Source organism: Barbus barbus (genome assembly GCF_936440315.1).
Source record: "Barbus barbus genome assembly, chromosome: 43".
In the NCBI taxonomy this organism is placed as follows: domain Eukaryota; kingdom Metazoa; phylum Chordata; class Actinopteri; order Cypriniformes; family Cyprinidae; genus Barbus; species Barbus barbus.
In genome coordinates this window covers 5,893,515-5,907,679 of record NC_136721.1, presented here as the reverse complement: position 1 = coordinate 5,907,679, position 14,165 = coordinate 5,893,515, and the positions used below count along the sequence as shown (strand labels likewise).

At 35.6% G+C, this 14,165-nt stretch overlaps 2 protein-coding genes across 3 annotated transcripts in view; one reads left to right on the top strand and one right to left on the bottom strand.

The window, feature by feature from the left end:
• LOC306862846 (histone-lysine N-methyltransferase, H3 lysine-36 specific-like) overlaps positions 1–7,901 on the top strand; it is a 23,036-nt gene extending 15,135 nt beyond the window's left edge. Inside the window, exons 19-24 of the mRNA XM_079405869.1 lie at positions 214–483; positions 2,414–2,530; positions 2,618–2,759; positions 2,855–2,961; positions 4,640–4,841; positions 5,078–7,901. Coding sequence (XP_079261995.1) covers positions 214–483; positions 2,414–2,530; positions 2,618–2,759; positions 2,855–2,961; positions 4,640–4,841; positions 5,078–5,592 — 1,353 coding nt within the window. The 3' untranslated portion in view covers positions 5,593–7,901. The remainder of the gene's footprint in view (positions 1–213; positions 484–2,413; positions 2,531–2,617; positions 2,760–2,854; positions 2,962–4,639; positions 4,842–5,077) is intronic.
• LOC306862847 (ras-related protein Rab-24-like) lies at positions 7,839–14,165 on the bottom strand. 2 transcript variants are annotated; one of them, XM_079405870.1, is made up of 9 exons: positions 13,680–14,165; positions 12,913–13,041; positions 12,322–12,390; positions 12,165–12,243; positions 11,380–11,447; positions 11,203–11,302; positions 11,064–11,114; positions 10,907–10,966; positions 7,839–10,136 (listed from the first exon to the last, which is right to left on the bottom strand). In XM_079405870.1, the coding sequence occupies exons 2-9, from the start codon at positions 13,027–13,029 to the stop codon at positions 10,072–10,074; spliced, it is 609 nt and encodes a 202-aa protein (XP_079261996.1). In that variant the 5' UTR covers positions 13,030–13,041; positions 13,680–14,165; the 3' UTR covers positions 7,839–10,071. The 2 variants fall into 2 exon arrangements, with proteins under 2 accessions (XP_079261996.1, XP_079261997.1); XM_079405871.1 differs by having other exon boundaries at positions 12,913–13,056; positions 13,680–14,141.

Here is a 14,165-nt window from a genome sequence, read left to right as displayed (position 1 = left end):
TAGCTCCAACCCTAATTAAACACACCTGAAGCAGCTAATCAAGCTCTTACTAGGCATACTAGAAACTTCCATGCAGGTGTGTTGAGACAAGTTGGAGCTAAACTCTGCAGGACACCAGCCCTCCAGGACAGAGTTTGGACAGCCCTGCACTATGAGATTGAATGCTAGCTTTATATAATGTCGTTACGAGTCCTAACCAGGTCAATCTCTTAGGTGAACAAACCAATTGGCAAAGTGCTGATCATTTCAGCAGACCTTTCGGAAATTCCTCGCTGCAACTGCAAAGCGACGGATGACAACCCCTGCGGTATGGATTCGGAGTGCATCAACCGCATGCTGCTGTACGAGTGTCACCCACAGGTGTGTCCCGCAGGTGAGCGCTGCCAGAACCAGTGCTTCACCAAACGACAGTACTGCCAGGTGGAGATCTTCAGAACGCTGTCTCGAGGTTGGGGGCTGCTCTGTGTTCACGACATCAAAAAGGTATTTAAATTACATATTATGTTTTTTTTTTCCAAAACCTGAACTGATTTCAGATGTTCATCATGTGCAGGGACTCCATTAACCATCATTAGGGGATTTTGCACCAGAGGAACGTTTTTATAGTTACCATAACTATTGGTGGAAGGACCGCTTTTTAGCATCTTCACACTGTAGGAACTGGGATTTTAGTCATCAGAACACCTTTTGGGGTACTAAATTATCTCCTGCTTTAGAGTAGGGTTCAACCCAACACAATAGGAACTACCAGAGACATAAGTACATTGATTGGCCAAACGCAGGCCATATGAAACACTGGTACCTGCCATTTTTAAAAAGTTTAGGATGTGACGTGTGGCCAAGTATGGTGTCCCATACTTGGAATTTGTGCTCTGCATTTAACCCATCCAAGTGCACACACACAGCAGTGAGTAGTGAACAAACGCACACACACACATTGAACACACACCCGGAGCAGTGAGCAGCCAATGCTGCGGCACCCGGGGAGCAGTTGGGGGTTCGGTGCCTTGCTCAAGGGTCTCACCTCAGTCATGGTATTGAAGATGGAGAGAGCGCTGTACTCTCCCCCACTGACAATCCCTGCCGGACCTGAGACTCGAACCCGTGACCTTCAGGTTAAAAGTTTGACTCTCTATCCATTAGGCCACGACTGCAGTAAGTTTACATTTACTTACTGCATTAACTAATACCACAAACATGGAAAACAGTGATGGACAGACGGCAATGTAAAGGCACTTCTCTATCCTCCAGTTGTTGACATTGTTGAATGCTGCGCCTAAATGACGCCGCTCTTAGTCGACTTACGTCAGAGTTCCTACTGGTGGTGCGAATACAACCAGGAAAATGGTCCTATTTCTCAGGGGACTGCCCTACTGGCTAGTTCCTGTAATTGAGTTCCTATAACTACCCGGTGTGAAAGTCCGTTTCTTACGTGCCACTCAAACAAAAGCCAAAAGCATACTTCCCTTGTTGGTTTTCAGCACAGTCTGCTGATGTCTGGTTTTTGTGTTCGTGCAGACTTGTGCGTGAACAAGAGTGCATGTGATAGTGCTTTAAACAGTCAAAACAAAGGTCCATTAGCTAGTGCATACACACCAAATGTGTCCATCCATGCTCACTGTCAGTAGAGTATACTTTGTAGGGCTTTGTGTCAACTGTGTGCAAGATGGAGCAGAAGATGAAGTATACCACATCTTAAAGGGATATTCCACCCCAAATAATTTTTTTTTTTCTCATTGATTACTTATCCTTACAATGCCCCAAATGTATATGACTTTCTGTCTTCAGATGGACTACTTATTTAAAAAAAAAAAAAAAAAATCTATCTCTGTGTAGCCCCCCCAGATTTATATTTAATTATAAACCATTTCTGGTCGCACACAGGTCCAATGAGAGCTCCATGAAGCTCCATTTGAGCTCATGCATGACAGTTTAAAAAGGATTTAAAATATTATCATTTTTTACACACACCCATTGTTTTGCTTGTATAGATTCCTGCCATGTTCACTTGTGAATGTTGAGTTTTTTGAAGTGACAATTTTTTATAAACATCTTTGTGTTCATCTGAAGAAAGAAAGTCTTATACAACTGGGATGGCATGAGGGTAAGTAAATAATGACGGAATTTTCATTTTTGGGTTGAATATCCCTTTAATGCTCACAGTTGATGCTTAGCATGTTAAACTAAATCTGACAATATTATAACAATATAATTGTTATAATACTCTAATCACACAAAAACTGTTCAGTTCTAGAGTAAAAATAAAAAAATTCAATTTCTACAACGTCTATTTCTCTCCTCCCTCATAAAATATATCTACAGAGAGCCAGTGTGGATTTAGATATAATTAGCTTTAGTTTGTCCAGTCTGCTTTCTAACAAATTCTTTGTTTTTATCGAAAACTCAACCCAAGGGAGGATTTGTTAACGAATATGTTGGAGAGGTGATTGATGAGGAAGAATGCCGTGCCCGGATTAAACATGCTCAGGAGAACAATATCGGCAATTTCTACATGCTTACATTGGACAAGGTGAGATTTTAAAACGACAACACTTGTTTTGTTATTTGTAATTTCTATTATTGGAAACATAATATGTTGCTTTGTGGTTTCTGGAAGGATCGAATTATTGATGCCGGGCCCAAGGGAAATGAAGCCCGTTTTATGAACCACAGTTGTCAGCCAAATTGCGAGACTCAAAAATGGACTGTCAACGGAGACACACGTGTTGGGCTTTTTGCGCTTACAGATATCCCTGCTGGTAAGTCAAATTTCATTATGTATTATAAACATTGTAGTGCAGCCTTGCATATAAACATTTTGCAAAACATTTAAGTGCTGATGTTTTCTTCCAAGGCACTGAGTTAACATTCAACTATAACCTTGAGTGTCTGGGCAATGGGAAGACGGTATGCAAGTGTGGGGCATCTAATTGCAGTGGATTCCTGGGAGTGAGGCCAAAAGTAAGGAGATGATCCCATGGTGTTAGCTTTTATATTGTATCATATTATTATTATTTTATATCATGCCATTGCTAATTGGTTTGACCAACATTTTTTTTCTTGGGATTATAAATATTTCATTATTATTATTATTATTATTTAAAAAAAATACTGGGAAAACCAATTATCAATCTATACATATCCCAATTAAATCTAGACCAATTATCAATCTATACATATCCCAATTAAATCTAGACCAATTATCAATCTATAAAAAAAAAATAATTACATTCATAATAATAATTATTATCATTATTAATAAAATAAAAACACACAGGGGGAACCAATAATCTGTCTATAGCAAAACAAATTGAATATATATATATATATATATATATATATATATATATATATATATATATAATAAAACATTTAACCTTTACAGATTATAAATACATAAAAGATTTTATGTAAATCATGTGTTTCTAAAGAAACTCATACAATTCACACATGTATTTTTTCTTATTTGGAGAAAACGGTTATATTTGGATGCAGTTTTTTTGTTTGCACGTTATTGCCTCCACACCTAGCTATTGAACACACTGGATTATATAGATATGATTGAATTATTATTTAAAATATTATTGTAAAATATCAAGATGACAGGGTGGACCAGCACATGACGGGGTGGACACATAATGCAGAACACACAAAGCCTGACAAAATATGACAATGAAACATTTATTCAACTTTGGAAAAAAATATAATAATAATAATAAATAATATAATTACATCCTCGATCACATTGATATATATACACCCCCCCCCCCCCCCGCATTGATATAGTTTTTAGCAATATTAATTATAAATGAATCCTATGTCCACCCTGTTATGTGTCATGAGTGGCAACGACAGGGTGGACATTTTGAGCTTCAGTTAGCATATTAGCTTACAACAAACTGTGACTAGCTAAATATTTAGTCTGGTTTTTGAAGAGAGTTTGGTATATTTAAACTTACATATTTTGAAAATACTGTATTCTAATCACTTCTGACATATTTTATGCCGACAGGGTGGACATGTTAAGCTTTGGCAAAGCAAGTAAGCAAACTCATACAAAGAAAATTTGTCATTTGAAAAGTCACCAACTTATTCACCTAAGCGGTTGAAATTCCCGCCACTGAAGAGACAAAAAATCTGTTGTCACTAAAGGGGACGGCCTTTTCTTAAAGGGGCGGATTCCCCAACATGACAGGGTGGACAACTATTCAAGGGACATGGACAAACTCTTTTTTTTTTTATTATTAAATAAAAATGTTGTTTTTATTACCAAATGATCGATACACTCAAATTGAGTAATCTCTTATTTAACAATTTTTAAATGTTATGATTTGACAATATTCTACTATCATTCAAATTTAATGAGCAGTGCATAGGACATAGCAAAATAACATGCATCCTTTACACCAAAAAAAGAGAAAATGTATCTTTTATATTTTGTTATGAATATAAAAACTTTGCATAATATAACACACCCTTTCATAGTCATTTTTATGTTATCATGGCAAATGTTATGTTATGTACAGGACACCAAAATGCACCCCACAGTGATACTGACCCAGCAATGTTTTTTGTATCTAAAGCATATTTTCTGCTTCGATAAGTGATTGTAAATAGACATCAACTCTGTGTCTATCAGAACAACCCCCCATCAGATGATAAAGGCCGTAAAATGAAGAAGAAGTCTCAGATGAAGCGTAAATCCCAGCAGGGGGCAATCAAGGAGCGAGAAGATGAGTGCTTTAGCTGTGGAGATGGAGGACAGGTTGTGTCCTGTAAGAGGCCGGGCTGTCCTAAGGTTTACCACGCCGACTGCCTCAGTCTCACCAAGAGACCTGCAGGTCAGTCTTGAATTTGTCTCAAACACAGACCACTCACCGACCATAAAGTCAATGGTGATATTGAAGTTCATACATGATCGCGTGTTGTGTTGTGAAATCATAGGACATTTTTCTGTGAGGAATAGATTCAATTTAAGTTAATATTCTCTGTAAATTAAGACAAAATGATGCTCAACATCAATTAACAGCTCACTGGAGGGGAAGATTATCAGGGAATAACTTGTTTTGCATTTCAGGGCGTTGGGAGTGTCCTTGGCATCAGTGTGACTTGTGTGGGCAGGAAGCAGCTTCCTTCTGTGAGATGTGCCCTAGCTCCTATTGTGTCGAACATCGAGATGGCATGCTTTTTATATCTAAACTGGATGGCCGCTTGTCATGCAGCGAGCATGACCCCTGCGGCCCCGAGCCCCTGGAGCCTGGCGAGATCCGGGAATACCCCCAGGAACTCATGACAACATACCCTATAAACTTCATCAGAGCTGCCAAAACCAAATCCACAACCCTAAACACTACGCCTGTCCCGCAGGCTCCCTCTCCCCCTGATGTAGCCCCTCAGGTGTCCTTTAGCCCCTCCAGAAGCCCTCCACCAATCGACATCTCTTTAAACTGTGCATATTCACCAATTTCTCCCTATGAAGAAGAAAAAGCAGAAGAGGAAGAAAGTTTGATGCAATTAGAAGGGGATGGTGAGAAGAGCGTAACTCAAGATAATTCGGAACGATTGAGGATAAAGAAGAAAACCGAAGTATGAAGGTTTAATCGATTGAAGCAAACTGAGCTGAGGTTTAAATTTCCCAACAGACCTCTTTATAGCCATGCTTTCACTACTTTCGCTGAGGCTATCTGATGTAAATTAACTTTTCACTACAACATACTTGAAGATGGTACACAGAACGGTTTGCATCCCTGTCAGTAATCCCTTTGATGAAGATGACATAGACTGATGAAGATGACAATGTTTTCGAAAAAAATGGTTTCAAACAGATTATACAGAACGACGTCATGCAATATCAGATTGTAGCCAATGTCACGTTTTTTCTTGCTACATCTGGGACTATGAAAGATGTTGAACATCCCCAAAAAGCAACAATGAAGAGAGTGAAGATATAGTATTTAGGGAAGGGAATATATTTTTCCTTGGAAATTCCATTGCCTTCTTCAAGTCAAATAATAATGACTATAAATTGGTTTACCAAAACTCATGTGCTGTATATTTGCTCTGTGAGCAAATGGTACAGAATTTAAGCTTAGGGGAAATTTTACTATTGAGTAAGTGATTCATATACACTGCCTCGTCAAAACAAAACAAAAAAGTTACTGAATACTGAAGAGTCTAGGATTGGGTTATTATTGCTGGGATGAATATATTTCTGGCATGTTGTATGTTTGGCAACAATTCTTTAAACCCTAACTGATGCACTGCACAGTTTTTATTTCGAAAGATGTACACTTGTCCATATTCCTGGATGACAATGTCAAGGTTCATTGGGCCCAAATTGCGAAAGATTGGCCACGACACGACAAGAATCGTTGTCAAACATATAACATGTCAGAAACATACTAATCATTGAAGTAATATTTCAATCCTAAAATCTTAAGTATTTGCTTATTTAAATCCAGACAGCAACATTTTTTGGCCAGGCAAATGATTAAAGCCCAAAGTATACTTCGGTTTTTACGCAAAGGCTGTATGCATACAGTGCACATCACGTAATTTCATCATCTGCACGGTACGCATGCACTGTACATGTGCAGACCAGTTTTTGTAACTTGCACATTACTAATTAATTGGTACACAAGGTGGCAACATTGGGCTAAATCATTGTTTCAAAAAAGAAGCATAGGAGACTTTAGGGGGTTAAAGATACACACAATCCTAATTTAAAATAGTACAAAGAGTTTTTATCATTTCTAGAGAGAAATAGTACATAGATTAGACAAAAATCATGTACGCTATCAAATGAAGCTCATTTTGAAAGGCTGTGGTTGTCGCATTTGCGTCAAAACTGAAGTTTACTTTGGGCCTAAGAGTGCAGTAAATTGTGATCGTAATTAATAAGATTAAAATATCCTAGCCAACTGTTATAAATAACTTGAAGACTATCATTTTGAAGCACTTTTGTATAGTAGTCCAAAATTTGCCTGCTAATATATTAAGACAAAAGCAGAATATTTACAAGTATGCTTATTTATTTGAGATCATTTAGGAAATTCCCAGAATTGTCTTTGAATTAATCTTTGGCAAACTGGCACAAAATCCAGAAGAGCTTGATGCAGTCTACAAAGAAAGTGTTCTGATTGATCATATCCACTGAGGAGACAGATATTCCCTAAATTCTTTGGTGTAAACTATGCTGTGAATTTAAAGGTGAACTGTGTGGTTTTTTAAACACTTGTGGCATCCAGCAGTTACAAAACTTTCAAACAAACAGGAAGTCCTGTCCCTGGCTTACACCAGTCATTGAGAAAGTGCAACTATGTAACTAGGTCTCTTAACTGAACTAGTCAGTTGAGTCTGTTCCATCTTGCTGTATATATTTTTTTATACATTAAATCTATATGGAAGAAGATAACAGGCTTTGCAAGCCTGATAATTAAATACTCCCAGTCAAGTCTTTGGCATTTAGTGAATTCATGTAAAATTTCCATAAAGGCTGATATCTTAAAAGATGTTCAACATACAATTTGAACTGAAACCATGTAGTGTAAAACACTAATTGGCAAATAAAGCCCTCTATAGTCTTCTGTGAAGCTAATGTATAGGACAAATGATTGTGGCTTGTTGCATGTCTACACTCCTGAAATTTCTCTGCTGGCTTTCCTCACCCCCATCTAACTGATCAAGTGTTTTTCATAATGAACAGCATTTAATTTTTGTTTCTTAAACTGTATTTATGTATATAATTGCACTTAATAGTTTTAACGCTGCTCTAAGAGTCATTCCACTTCAGTATATTTCAGACAAATTTCAGGCAAAAGGGAAAAAAAAAATCTGTTGCCTTGTTAGAGAGTTTAATTGTGCTGTAGTGCTTTGTACAGAATAAACAACAGTACACACTTCTTACGCTTCTTTGCTGCTGTTTTTACCACCTCTGTGAATACAGTGATCAAAATTGTACTTTTCAAATAGATTTATTGCATTAATGAAATGTGATTAGAACCGTTGAACTGTAAATCTCACAAAAACTGTCAACAAATGTTTGGGTGATACTTCACCCCAAAATAAAAACAAATGATATTTTGTACAAAGAAAATGAAGTGTATTTTCAGGATAATTAAAGTGTTTTGAATTGCAACATTAATTGCATGACAATTAGGCACATTTCCACATGCAATTGTCTAGTCATTACTGTAACACAAAACAATTATATTTATATTGTAAACTGTAAGTATACATAATGGTAGCGTTAATTTTAGATATGCTGACAATAAAGGCTTAAGTAATAATAATAATAATAGTTGTTGTATCCAGATAGGATCATTTTATTTCTGCATTACAGTAATGAGAATTTTATGGAGAATTTGGGGCAATTGTCATGAAATTAATGCAAAAATCTTGCAACTAATTTCATTTTCTTTGTGCAAAAGAGCCTGGAAGTGCAGAGTTTCTAATTTGATTCCATTTCAGATCATTTCATTCAATAATTTCACATTAATTTCTATGCAATCTAGGCTGAAGCTTTTTTAAATATTTTCATTATATATATATATTTTAAAGGTCCAACACAGAGGACACATAATTTTTATATGAGATAAATTCAAAATATTCATAATCAATGAATTCCAGTCCTCTGATATGTTACACTAAATGGTAATGTTATTTTGGTGAGAGAGTACTTTAAAAAAAAAAAAAAAAAGGAAGCAAGAATAGGCAGCAAAGGATGAATATGATATGTAGAAAAAAAATCCATGAATTTAGGTTATTACTCCTCAGAGGTCTAAGATACATTTACAGTATTAACAAGCAGGCTGCACACACGCTTGATATTTCATCTTTCCAATATCTGGCAGTCTTAAATGACTTGGTCTGCTTTGCTTATACTATTTTGATACATTTTAAACAAAATATGCATCAGCTGTTTAAGATCACATGCTTATGTTTTTTTTTTTTTTTTAATGTAATTTCACAGTAAAATGTAACAAAGTAATATAATATTGTCCTTCTTTCCTGTAGGACAACCAGTGAAAATGGCACAATATCAGGATCTCTCTGGAATGACGTAAAATATACAAAATTTCACAAGAACCATATTTTTTAGCTACAGGCCTTGTTGATCAGTATTTAATACAGGCACAATATGAACTAAGGCTGTATGTACAAAGTATGCACAAACATTTTCACAACTGACAAGTTAGTGTCCCAGTTTACAATATCTTACCCTTCAGTTGCATTGAAAATTAAATAATAGTAAAAATAACATTGTAAACATTAACATCACATTCATCAAATGCTGCAAATTGACTTGCTTTTGGAACGCGGTACAGATATGGGCTTCATTACCAAACAGAGCAAACTAACTGAAACGCTTGAGTTTTTTTTGTCGTTGTTGATACTCCGTATATCAGATTAATCATGATATTATAAATGCCTCAAGTAACTATGGTTATTAGCCTTTGACATCAATTTTTCAACTTCTTTACAGTTTAAGAACATAGTAATTGGAAACTGCCTTTTACTTGTACTATGTAATTTTCCACTCCATCAACATCTAAATCTTTATCATTACTAGTCTCAGATCTGTCAAAACTGATACTTTAGTGTGGACATATGAAACTAAATTGTTCATACATGAGTGCAGTGCGATAAATGAAGGGTGTAAACATTACGATCCTCAAAAGATCTATAAAATGGAGACACTTTAAATCATGAAAGGTGATAAATCCCTCAAGGCATTGTTTGTGAAAATTGGCAACGATAACCTCCATGCAATGGCATCTGTCCCTAAAGCTTGTTTTGTGTCTTGTCTTTTTGGTAAAACGGATTGCCATGCACTGTTAATATTTGCTTCAGTCAACATTCTCAGGTCCCAAAAAAAAAAAACGTTCCTGAAAAGAAAAGAGTTCATTGCTTGAACACTGGGAAAAGTGGAATCCTTCATGTTCTACTGCACACCAGAAAAAATCATAAAAGAAAAAAATTCCAGCTGATGCTTTGAGGAGTATAAAAGATGGTGAACCTCCAGTCATCCCAAAATAGATCATATGATACAGCAGTTTTTCCTGTGATAGGTCAGTTATGGCAGCAGTTGTCAAAATAAGAGTCCTTCTTTTGCCCAAGATCCACCCCCTTCTCCTCTGTGAGGATACAATACCAAAATAAATAAATAAATCCAAATAGCAACAATAATCACATTATTGTACCAGTTATATAATATTATTTACATTCCTAAATAAAATTGTTATTAAATGCATACAGAATTTTATGCTTAATATTTCTACCCACTTTATTTTGCAACACAGAAGTAAGCTATTGTCTTTGAATGATGTGCGAGACTGATACATTAGCAGCTATAGGATAATAACTAGAAGAATGAAGTGCAGTTTACGGTACAAAACAGTGAGTAAAATAATATATTAAAATAACACAACAACAAATACCAGTTTCACATTATAAATCAACATAACATAATTTAGATGGCACCAGAAGAATTTCACATTCGCGTTACAATTGGCCACATATTTTTACATTAAAAATAAGGTGGATAATAGGTTTAGAAATTAATACATGCTCTGTACCATTACTTATCAGAGAAAAAAGAACAGCTAATATGATTTCCTATTAATAATGTTAAAAATGGGTTAGGTCATGGAATTGGTTGTGGGCTGCTAATGCTAAAGGGTTCACCTTTGTTTCCTCACAAAGATGGTCCTTACAAGCAGTTTGCTTCATCTATTGTCATTATAATGACAAACATTTGTGCTTTTCATGCTTATGCTAAGCAACAAGTAACTGAGAAAGTGCTACATTTGTTAACGGGGCTTGAAAAGCCTTGTACCTGAAACACACAGACCCAGGTATAAAGTGTAAAATTTCTTTAAAGTTTCACGTTACAGCGATTTCTCACCTCGGATGAACTCTAAAGCACAGCTACTGAAATCTTCAGCCACTTTCTGAAACACCTCATCTGTATTAAAAAAAAAGAAGTGAAACTTCTCGGTATCTAATTGCGTGTTACACAAATACAGTGTTCAATAGAGCAGATAAACTGAAGCATAACATACCGACATTTTTTCCCGTTTTGCTGGAGGTCTCGAAATGTTGTGCACCTATTTCTGTAAATGTTAAAAGTTCATGTTGTTTTATTGAAATGCTTTGTAATAGGTGCACATAGAAAACAAAAACAGCTAAATACTTGCTTACCATCTGCAAAGTCTTGAACATCGTGGTAGTCTACTTGCCGCACACTTCGATTGGCCTCGATGAGGTCACTCTTAGTGCCACACAAATATATCTTGCAGTGCTGAAAATAAATTAATGCATCCATAAAGTTGTGCTGAAGTTGTGCTCATGTTTTTGTGCGACGTGGGTTTATTTTACCTCTTCACATTTCTGCAACTCCTTCACCCAGAACCTGGCCCTTCCGAAACTGCTGCTGTCAGTCAAGTCTAAGTGTGATTGTGAAAAACAGACATGAATTTAGGATAAAAATGTGATGTTTTCAAACTTTTTCACTTGTGAAAAGGCTAATTTTCTTCTGATTTTTCCATGTACACTTCTATTCAAAAGTTTTTTTGTTTTTTTTAAAGAAAGAAATTAATACTTTTATTTTTTGCTTTTATTATACTCAAACTGTTGAATGGTGGTGTTTAAAAAAAAAAACATTTACTGTGTATGAGAAAAATATTAAGTATGATATTATAACAATAAAATTAAATAGTTGTTTCCAGATTTTATTATTATTATCATACATCTAAAAAAAATAAAATAAACAGTAGTTTCAAATAAAAAAGTATTAAAATAACCAAATAAAATAAAATGTTAAATTTTGGGCCAATCTTTAAAATGTAGAAGGAAATCTGATTTGAATTTAAAAAATAAAATAAAATAAAATATCTCAAGGGCACATTTTACATTTGACGGTCCAAAAAAAGTACATTGAGAAAAAAAAAAAATTTGTTTGTTTTTTAATCAATCGTGTGAACTGCCTAGCAGGACTTGTAACTACTGTAATTTGTCCACAGAGTGAGCAAGCATGAGCCATTTCCTTGCTCAGTGTCACCTGACTGCTAGACCGAGCTGGTACATGCTGCACTTTGGATTTCTTTCCGACGAGGAAAAAAAAAAAAGAAACACTTCCTGTCAAACTGCACAGAGAGATATACCATAGCAGACAATGGCAGCACGGGCTCCTCTGTAATAGATTCTGCTCATAGCTTCATAGCGTTCAGACCCAGCAGTGTCCTAAGATCAAAGGAAACATGTGAAGTCACAAATGAGTGGTTGACCAGCGTATATAAAGTCCCAAGTAACTACACTCACCCATATTCCCAGAGTAACCACCTTGTCATTGACATTGAGGGCTTTTGCAACAAACGCAGCCCCTATAGTCTTAATGAGACAAAAACAATTTATTAAAAAACACATACCCCCCGGTTCCACAGACAAGGCTTAAGCTTAGTCCTAGACTAAAATGTAAGTCTGAGCTGTTTCAACTGAAATAAACTTGCACTGACTGATCTTAAAATATATCAGTGCCTTTGTTTTGTATCAAGATCCACCCAGTAATGTTTTTTTTCTAAGCATGTTTATAAAAATTACTTAAATGTCCTAATTGAACTATGGCCTAATCCTGGCTTAGTCTAAACCCTGACTGTGAAACCGGGCCATAAAGCCTAGAATCATCATAACAGGTCATCGTGAAAAAGCCAATGACATCCATGGAAGGTGACTTTACCTGTGGAGCAGGTTTATAGTATGTGACGCATGATTAGAGATTGTTGATCGCCAGTCAAACTTACATCATACACAAAAATATCTTTCATGAAAACAAACTATTACAGAAAATGGTCAATTAGCCTACTTCTAACGGACTAATTGCTTCTAGAGGCTGCTATGCTAACACATACTTACATTTTGATATGGTCCCACAAGAAAGCGGCGATGTACATATCTTTCCACCAGACTGGTTTTACCCACACTCTCCTTACCAAGCATGACCACCTTAGCATCCACTCGCATGGCAGTCATGATTATATAGATCTGTTGAAAAAGACACTATAAATATAAACATATAAGTGTTTTTATAAGGCATATTACAACTACTGTATCAACAGTATCATCCTGGAAAACAGAAGTCTGATGAATTGTATTTAATGTGCACTTTTATTACAAAACAAATAAATAGAGAGAGCTGTACTTGCAGGTAATATATTAATGAAATAAAACACCACTTAGGTGTATTTTCATGACTGTCGTTGACTTGAGTTACTTTAAAGTGACAATTTTACCTATAGTATTCCATTTAATATTACATAAGTCAATATATTTTAAATGTACTAAATTGCAACATCATAATTGCAAAACATGTATAATTACAAAAATATTTAAATAGGCCTATATGACATTCAAATGTAAATAAAAATGACATTAAATGCAAATAACATGTAGTTAAGTGTTTGAAAGCATTAAGTGCAGTTAGAACATAAGTATAGCCTTTTGAAGTATATAAAAAACACTCTTTAAAAGTACACTTAAATGTTGTGTTTATAAGATTTCTAGCACTACTACATCTACAGAGCTAGCTTTGGCTAATAACGCAGTCTCAGTATATCAAATAAAATATTATCCACATGAAACACACTAGAGGTTAACTGGCGTTGTCGCATTTTTTCACTTACCTAGGCTTTTGTTGTATCTGTTGCCGGGACTTCAGAGGTCCAGAGCGACTCTACAGACAGATAAATACTGTAACTGGGTGGCTAATGGTTTAGGTAGCAATCCACACTGATGTTCCACAAAAGCTCATAATAATAAAATTGAAGACTACTTGACGTATAAACACATAGGCAGCGAGTCACAATCACAGAACTGACGACACGTTAAAAAATTGTTCAGTGATATGTTGAACGTTTTTCAATCTAATACGACAGAAGAGAGCAGCTTAGCTTTCAACATCACTAAATACAGCAGAGCTAGAGAACGTCCAAGTCATGTTTCCCCGTTTACATGGAGGGAAAAAAACAGTTACAGTAAATGGGCTGACAAATGTTATGTATTCGGTCAATGAGGAACTGTAGTGTGTATGGCTAGCTGGAACAACTGTGTTGTTGTTTTTTTATTGTTTATGTAGAGGAGGATGTGACTTCATGGCCAGTGGTTGTGTC